This window comes from Haplochromis burtoni, unplaced genomic scaffold, assembly GCF_018398535.1.
Source record: "Haplochromis burtoni strain Fernald_Lab_line unplaced genomic scaffold, NCSU_Asbu1 Contig_806, whole genome shotgun sequence".
Taxonomy (NCBI): domain Eukaryota; kingdom Metazoa; phylum Chordata; class Actinopteri; order Cichliformes; family Cichlidae; genus Haplochromis; species Haplochromis burtoni.
This window is the reverse complement of record NW_024583167.1, coordinates 41011-50487: the sequence shown is the minus strand read 5'-3', so window position 1 is coordinate 50487 and position 9477 is coordinate 41011. Positions and strand designations below refer to the sequence as shown.

General features: G+C 46.0%; 1 protein-coding gene across 4 annotated transcripts in view; it reads left to right on the top strand.

Moving 5' to 3' along the window:
* Window positions 1-6242, top strand: part of LOC102308279 (integrin alpha-3) — a 39002-nt gene extending 32760 nt beyond the window's left edge. The window contains exons 23-26 of one of the 4 annotated variants that reach the window (XM_042215727.1): window positions 3804-3902; window positions 4008-4133; window positions 4586-4727; window positions 5415-6241. In XM_042215727.1, the coding sequence (XP_042071661.1) occupies window positions 3804-3902; window positions 4008-4133; window positions 4586-4696 (336 nt within the window). In that variant the 3' untranslated portion in view covers window positions 4697-4727; window positions 5415-6241. The other 3 variants (XM_042215726.1, XM_042215725.1, XM_042215724.1) reach the window with 3 other exon arrangements.
* Window positions 6243-9477: the final 3235 nt, after the last annotated feature.

Here is a 9477-nt window from a genome sequence, read left to right as displayed (position 1 = left end):
GATTTATATAGCGCCAAATCACAACAAAAGTCACCTCAAGGCGCTTCATAGATACAGAGAAAAACCCAACAATCATATGACCCCCTATGAGCAGCACTTTGGCGACAGTGGGAAGGAAAAACTCCCTTTTAACAGGAAGAAACCTCCAGCAGAACCAGGCTCAGGGAGGGGCGGGGCCATCTGCTGTGATTGGTTGGGGTGAGAGAAGGAAGACAGGATAAAGACATGCTGTGGAAGAGAGACAGAGGTTAATAACAGATATGATTCAATGCAGAGAGGTCTGTTAACACATAGTGAGTGAGAAAGGTGACTGGAAAGGAAAAACTCAATGCATCATGGGAATCCCCGGCAGCCTACGTCTATTGCAGCATAACTAAGGGAGGATTCAGGGTCACCTGGTCCAGCCCTAACTATATGCTTTAGCAAAAAGGAAAGTTTGAAGCCTGATCTTGAAAGTAGAGATAGTGTCTGTCTCAGGCGCACTCAACGACGTCGACTGGGACATGTTCAGAGCATGCGCAGTCGACATCAACGAGTTTACGGAAGTAGCAGTATGCTTCGTCAATATGCTAGCGGAGGAGATTATCCCCACTGCGAGAGTCACCACATTCCCAAACCAGAAACCGTGGATGGACAGATCGATCCGCACTGCAGTAAACGCCAGGACCGCCTCCTACAACGCGGGTCTCGCCACTGGCGATATGAGCGCCTACAAAGCGGCCTCATACGGCGTGCGGCGCGCGGTGAGAGATGCCAAACGCCGGTACCGGGAACGTGTGGAGTCCCGCTTCCACCAGGGCGACACACGGAGTATGTGGCACGGACTACGCACCATTACGGACTACAAAGCCAGGGACACTGCGCCGATCAACGCCGACTCTGCATTCACCAACGAGCTGAATCGGTTCTACGCCCGTTTCGAGGTTAGCCAGGCGGCTAATGCTATCTACCGCCTGACTACCGAGGACAGTGACGTCATCAGCGAGAGACCGGTGACCAGCATCGCGGAGCATGACGTCCGAGCGGCACTGAGGAGAGTGAACACAAGGAAAGCGGCGGGGCCAGACGGCATCACCGGCCGTCTGCTGCGCTGCTGTGCTGACCAGCTAGCAGGTGTGTTCACTTACATCTTCAACGAGTCCCTGGCGAAGTCTGTGGTCCCCACATGCTTCAAAAGATCCACCATCATCCCTGTGCCCAAGAACAGCAAACCCTCATCCCTGAACGATTACCGGCCAGTTGCACTGACCTCGGTAGTAATGAAGGTGTTTGAGAGGCTGCTGAAGAACATCATCTCCTCCTCCATCCCAGACACCACAGATCCGCTGCAGTTCGCCTACAGATCCAACAGATCCACAGAGGATGCCATCGCCCACGTCCTACACACCACTCTCAGCCACGTGGACAAGAAACAGGGTAACTATGTGCGAATGCTGTTTGTTGATTACAGTTCAGCGTTTAACACAATAGTGCCCTGCAGACTGTTCACAAAGCTGAGGGATCTGGGACTTAACAGCCGTCTGTGTGCATGGGTGTTGGACTTCCTCACTGGCAGAACTCAGGTGGTGAGGGTGGGCAGGTGCTTCTCCAACAGCATCACCATCAACACAGGAGCACCTCAGGGATGTGTCCTCTCGCCACTGCTCTACTCCCTCTACACTTCAGACTGTGTGGCCACCCATGGCTCCAACACCATTGTGAAGTTTGCTGACGACACAGTGGTGTTGGGTGCCATCTCCAACAACGATGAGGCGGCCTACATGGATGAAGTGAAGAATCTGGCATCGTGGTGCCAGGACAACCACCTCCAGCTGAACGTCAGCAAGACCAAGGAGCTGGTGGTGGACTTCAGAAGGGGTCAGCACAGAGACTACAAGCCCATTATCATCAATGGAGCTCCAGTGGAGAGGGTGCAGTCCTTCAAGTATCTTGGTGTCCACATCTCCTCAGACCTGACATGGGCTGCCCACATTCAGGTCCAGACCAAAAAGGCTAGGCAGCGCCTGTATCACCTACGACAACTGAGGAAGTTCAGGGTCTCTCCAAAGATCCTCAGGATTTTCTATACAGGCGCTGTGGAGAGCATCCTCACACAGAACATGACATCGTGGTTCGGGAACAGCTGTGTGAAGGACCAAAAAGCTCTCCAGAGAGTGATCCGTACAGCAGAACGCTGCTGCAGGATTGCTCTCCCCCCGCTTCAGGACACCTACACCAGGAGATGCCGGACTAGAGCAGCGCAGATACTGAAGGACCCGTCCCATCCTGGCAACAAACTGTTCCAACTTCTGCAATCTGGTAGAAGGTTCCGCATCTTCCGGGCAAGGACAGAGAGACTCAAGAGGAGCTTCTATCCCCAAGCCATCCGTGCCCTAAACACACACACCCGCCCTCTCACATCATCTATAATTGACTGAGACAGGACTCTTCCAGACACTAAACCAAGGCACAATGTACATTTCAATTCCTTTAATTTTAAATATGTTTATATTGTCTATCCTGTAAAATAGTCAGATGTCTATTCATATTAATGTACAGAATTCACCTGCTTGCTGCTACTACTGCACATTCACCCAGTGTATATACTATATAGTTTATATATTATATGTATATATATATATATATATATATGTTCTTTCACACACACCCCACCAATTTTTGCACATGTCGAGGAGCGTGTCAGGCTACATTTCACTGTGTGTTATACTTGTATAACTATGCATGTTAGCAAAAATAAAGTTTAAGCCTTGAAGCTGTCGTCTCCTGAATCCAAACTGGAAGCTGGTTCCACAGAAGAGGGGCCTGAAAACTGAAGGCTCTGCCTCCCATTCTACTTTTAAATACTCTAGGAACAACAAGTAGGCCTGCAGAGCGAGAGCGAAGTGCTCTAATAGGGTGATATGGTACTACAAGGTCATTAAGATAAGATGGGGCCTGATTATTTAAGACCTTGTATGTGAGGAGCAGGATTTTGAATTCTGGATTTAACAGGAAGCCAAAACAGGAGAAATCTGCTCTCTTTCTAGTCCCTGTCAGGACTCTTGCTGCAGCATTTTGGATCAGCTGAAGGCTTTTCAGGGAGTTTTTAGGACTTCCTGATAATAATGAATTACAGTCGTCCAGCCTGGAAGTAATAAATGCATGAACTAGTTTTTCAGCGTCACTCTGAGACAGGATATTTCTAACTTTAGAGATGTTGCACAAATGGAAGAAAGCAGTCTTACATATTTGTTTAATATGTGCTTGAAGGACATGTCCTGGTCAAAAATGACTCCAAGGTTCCTCACAGCGTTACTGGAGGCCAAGGTAATGCCATCCAGAGTAAGAATCTGGTTAGATACCATATTTCTAAGCTTTTCAGGGCCGAGTACAATAACCTCAGTTTGATCTGAATTAGCGCCGCGCAAATTGAATTGAATTGTTGCTGCCCATCTCTGACGGAGACCAGAAGAATTCAAAACTAGAGCTTAAAGAGACTAAACCGTCCGCATCACAACTACAGAGACAAGTGGTTTTTATTCTATTTGTTACATTTTATTTAGATTGATAGTTTCTATTTTTGGTTTCTTTTTAAAGTAGATTTTTTTTTGTCTGTGTGTAAAAGTGTTGTCGAAATTAACCCTCGTTAAATCATTTAAATACTGCATGAAAACTCTTAAGACCTCTGAAATGCAAAAAATGTCATCCTGTGAGCTCAGAAAGCATTTCTGTCCCCAAACCTGCAAACACCTGTGCTCAGATATCAGGACTTTTTGTCTTTTTCATCCTCTCATGGCCAGTTATCGCTTCTTGTTGTGTTTCAGGACTACAGCGATGCGAGCATTGTCTTGGTTCAAGGTCAGGCATCTCTGAAGCTGCAGACCAACAAACCCACCGTGAACATGGAGTCTCACAGCTCGCAGGTAACAGATTGCAGCCAGTGCCCCCTAAGGACCATTGCACCCTCCTTCACAGTTCACTGTATGTGGCTGTAGTTTCCTGCTGAATCTCTGAGGTATTCTCTGCAGATTGAGGTCTACATCTATCCAGATTTGGGGCTACAGGTGGACTCTGGCGCCCCCCTATGGATCATCATGTTGTCTGCCCTGGCAGGTGTCCTGCTGCTGGCTCTCATCTGTCTGCTGCTCTGGAAGGTAACCCGGGTGTTAACATACAGAAATGATGCAGCAGATAACGTCATAGTCCAGGGAAACTTTTTACAAGTGGATATTATCCCCCGTCTCCACAGTACTCATATATTGTTATAATAACAGCTTAATTTCAGCCTCCTGGTGTTTTGTGTGTAAACTGAAAGATGATTTTGATCAGAGGAAGTCTTTAAATTATTCATTTGGCATAGAAACTGGGAGAAAAAGTCTTAAATGATTCCAGTGAAATCATTGTTCCTGAGCTGGATTTACAAACCATCTCCGAAAACTCAAGAGTGCTTCTGAAAGATGGCTCCAGCTCTGCTGCACTGCCAGACTGGTTCCAGTTTTAGGTTTCAGAGCAGCATCAACTCATCACCACTCATCACCATTCATCATTCATCTGTATCGTGAGCTTTATCTCTGTAAAGTGTTGTCTGTCGCCCCCTGCTGTTCAGTGTGGGTTCTTCAGGAGAGCCAGCACCAGGGAGCTGTACCAGGCAAAGACCCAGAAGGCCCAGATGAAGAGCCAGCCATCTGAGAACGACAGGCTGACCGAGGAGATCTGAGGCTGGGGCACCGCAGCCAGAGAGCCCGGCTGTAAGGACCAGAGGTGGAAGGGTTACTAACTGATTACTGAGACTATGAAAAGTGCTGAGTCAGATCAAAGTTAAAAAGTTTGTACTTGCTTAAAATAGTCAGCACTGATCCTTTGAGGTTCTTTGAAATTTTGTCTTAAATTTGATCAATTCTAGGTTTTTACTAATAATGGCATCCCCACAAATTCATCTCCCATAATAAAACCTGTTTCATCCATAATCTCAGGAACCATTGGACTTTCAGTAACCTCCTGTTTCCATCTGCTCTACTTTTTCTGATTGATCAGCTCACCAAAAAATGTGATTGCTTGTGTTTGTTGGCTTTTCTCTGCAGATTTGATGGAGCTTTTATTCTGAAAGGAGCCACAAAAGACACATTAACGGAAAACGGCAGAAAAAAATTAAGCGGGCTCACCCTTTAATGTGTCTGTGGCCACACCTGCTAGATTTTTGCAGCCAATCAAATCAAATTTCACACACACAAATCCCGACAGACTCCGTAAACCAAAAAATATTCAGTTTGCTGTCAATGCAAGGAATTATGGGAAATCACCCCAAAATAGGACCAGTATGAATCTGCCTTTCAGCAGATCACTGGTTATCCCAGCAAACTCACCTGTGTCACCTGTTCACTGCCTCCGTGTCTCTGTGGACACACAAGGTCTCTGATCCTTCTTTTTCTCTGCAGTGTGGGTTCTTTGTGCGTCAGGGGGTGTGGCGGGCGGTGGCGCTCCATCAGGGGAGGATCATGGGTAAAGACGACCTACAACAGCAGCACATGGATGCTGATGGATTCCTGATCCAGGACCAGGTTTCCTCATGTCGAAACAGGAAGTCCCCGAAACACTGGGTCACTTCTTGGACTGAGACTTACTGAGAGACTCTCAGCGTCTGAAAAAATAAACCAGACCAGACCAAACTGGACTAGACCAAAACAAACCAGTTCTAACTGGACCAACACACTGCCAGTGTGAGTCTGCTGCCATGTGAAAACCTCGTAATGTGTTTACGTTCATATTGTAGACGGAGATGTGAGGTTTCCAGCTGACAGCAAGCACAGAAGATTGATTATAGATGATTGGTTATTGATCTGTGTGTATATGTGTATATTTCTTAGCCATGGATTGATTGGAAACATTGGTGTTTTCCTTTAAAGGGCTGGAATCAAAATGAGGGGACTGCTCCTTTAATATGGCAGCAGTCTTGTCTTTGTGCTGCCTTCAAGGACCCCCGTAAAATCTCCTTTGAGAAAGCTGTTAGTAAAACCATCCCGGTTGCCTTTAGGTGCGGTCGGCTCTTCTGTGAAACTGTTTGGTGTCTCGTGTACTTTTACAGGCTGTTTTTGTATATTTGTGATATTTCTGACTGCGCTTGAAAGTCTGTGTAAAATGTGGGTGCGTTAACTGCATATCAGTGTCTTTGTCAATGATATTAAACAATTTTTTGTATAACTGGCTGTGCTGTTTAGAATAGAATAGAATAGAATAGAATAGAATAGAATAGAATAGAATAGAATAGAATAGAATAATCCTTTAATTGTCCCACAAGGGGAAATTTGTTTGTAACAGCAGCCAGTAAGACACATATACAAACAAACAGTACACAGGACACAGAACAGAAACATACACAATTTTTCTTACATATTTACATTAAGGACAATGGTTACTATATACAGAGTACTGTACACTTATTAAATTAAATAAAAATAACTACAGATAAGAGGCAGAGCAGGTTGTAGTGCGAATTGGTTGATTAAATTATTGCAGTTACAGCGCTGATGTAAACATCTGTGTTTGTTGGGAGCAGTTCTGATTGTGCAGTCTGACAGCTGCAGGGAGGAAGGACCTGCAGAAACGCTCCTTCATGCATCGAGGATGCAGCAGTCTGTCACTGAAGCAGCTCTGCAGCAACATTTACATGCATGGGCTGGGAGACTCTGTCCATCAGAGATGTTATTTTGGCCAGAGTCCTTCTGTCTCCACCACCTGCACTGGGTCCAGGGTGCATCCCAGAACAGAGCTGGCCTTCCTGATCAGTTTATCCAGCCTCTTCCTCTCAGCTGCCGATAAACTGCTGCTCCAACATACCACACTGTAAAAAATGACAGATGCCACCAGAGTCATAGAAGGTCTTTAAAAGCGCTCCCTGGACTCCAAATGACCTCAGCCGCCTCAGCAGGTGGAGTCTGCTCTGACCCTTCCTGTAAAGAGCATCAGTGTTGTGGCTCCAGTCCAGTTTATTACTCTGAGTCGTGGTTGTTTACCTGCAGTGATGTGCTCAGGGTCTACTTTAGCTAAAGTTCCTGGCATCTTTGGTCATTTCAGGATCAACAGGAGCAAATGAAAGATAAAACACATCATCATTTATTGTCTCTCAGCCAGCAGACCTGTTTGAAATATTTGAAGGTCAATGAGTCAGTAGATATTCATATATAGATGAGTATCAATTATTCTGACTGCAACTATTGTCCTTGGATGATTTACAGTGACTGCTTGTTTAGTTCATGAAGGCAGTATCAGCAGACTGTGACTGGCTGGCCGGTTAGTGTTTATCTTCACTGCATCACTTGGCTGCTGTACTCCAAAGTGAGTTCAGCATAGTTAGGTTCTCACTTGCTGTTTGGGAGTCAGGAGGAGGACCCAAATGCAGGACTCAAAACAAAGGAGTGAACTAAGGGAGGAAGATTTATTTTGCAGTATAGAAATATCCAAACACAAAGGGTACTAATGAGCAAACACTCAAAAACTAGAAGTTGGAAACAAGGAACTAAAGTTATGAAACTTGAAAACTAAGACTAGAACAGAGAACTAGGAGTTACCACAGAGGAAAATGTCTGCTGCTTCTCTCTGGCTTTTTGTTAGACTCGGGGACCATGTTGTTGTTCCTGTGTGGCCATTTCCCTCCCTGGTTTCAAAAAGGTACTATGACCTAATCCGGTTGTTAAGTCCGACATCACAGGTGACGTTGCTGGCATTTTTGGGTCCAAATGCTCCTGAATAAACAATTGAATAAACAAACCAGTAACTTTGTTTATGATTACCTCTGTCTTTATTGAGGCGCCAATTACAGTTAAAAAGTCTTGTTGGGGTTTTTCCCAGTGGATGAAAGGGTTTGTTCCTCTCGGGTGAAGAGAGGTGCTGAGCTGTCAACTGATCAGGTGGCAAAGGAGAATGCTGAACAGGACTGGAACACCTAAAAGTACAGTGAAGGTGTGCTGGGAATGCTTGATGTAATGGGAAACTCACAGAGAAACTCGCGGATTCTTCCACTGACCGCGCACACCTGCACCAGGGTAAACCTCCACCTACCCCACTCCTGCTTTACAGGTGAAAATAGAGCAACAGGACCGCTGAGTCTTTGACTTTATTTATTTTCTGCTGTGTTTCACTTGCATCTATTTGAAAGACTGAGTGTAAACACAGGGAGCCGGAGATCGACAGACGGATTGGGGCTGCGGCTGCAGTAATGCGGACGCTGCACCGGTCAGTCGTGGTGAAGAGGGAGCTGAGTGTAAAAGCGAAGCTCTCAATTTACCGGTCGATCTACGTCCCTACCCTCACCTATGGCCACGAGCTGTGGGTAGTGACCGAAAGAACGAGATCGCGGATACAAGCGGCAGAAATGAGCTTCCTCCGAAGGGTGGCTGGCCTCTCCCTTAGAGATAGGGTGAGAAGTTCGGCCATCCGGGAGGGGCTCAGAGTAGAGCAGCTGCTGCTCCACATCGAAAGGAGCCAGCTGAGGTGGTTCGGGCATCTGACAAGGATGCCCCCTGGGCGCCTCCTGGGCGAGGTGTTCCAGGCATGTCCCACCGGGAGGAGGCCCCGGGGCAGACCCAGGACACGCTGGAGAGATTATATCTCTCGGCTGGCCTGGGAACGCCTTGGTATTCCCCCGGACAAGCTGGAGGAGGTGGCTGGGGAGAGGGAGGTCTGGACCTCTTTGCTTAGGCTGCTACCCCCGCGACCCGACCTCGGATAAGCGGATGAAGATGGATGGATGGATGGAGTGTAAACACAAAAAATATTTTATTTTATGTGCTGGAATGTGCAGAAAATAGGTTTAAATGTTAAACTAATTTCTTCCAGTCAGAGAATGTTGCATATAATTAAATTTTTGCTTGATGCATAAAGTTAAAAGATTAAAACTAATAAAACAAGTTTTAAAAAGAGACTTTTCCATTTGATTACATTTTGTATGATGGATTATGCAGAAAAAGTAGAATTGGGCTGAAAGATCTATCGCTTTATCACCTATTCAGGTTGTAAATCGTGTTTTTAAAAAGTAACTAAGTAATTAATTACTTTTGAAAATAAGTAATCAGTAAAGTAACGGGATTACTTTTTTGGGGAAGTAATTAGAATGGACCGATTTTTTCCAAGTACCGATCGATATTACGTATCGGTATCGGTCCGATACTGACCTAAATGACTGGATCGGATATCGGAGAAAAATAAAAAATGTAATCCGATCCATTAAATATCACGAAAGCACCTCACAAAACTTGCAACACGCCGTAACTCACCGCAGAACGTTAGCAGTTGGAGCAGTGTGCATCACGTGATAGAGCAGCTGTGGCATGCGGGACCTGTCGGTGGTCTGGATAGCATGTGGAGCTTCGCTAGCAACCTGGCATTTCATCTCCGCTAGCATTTCATCTCCGACAAAGTTATCCCCGAGAGAAGTAAAGCAAGCGTGTAAGTCCATCTCTGAATGTTTGTAAAGCATTCCCACGCTAAGCTTAACGAGCGACT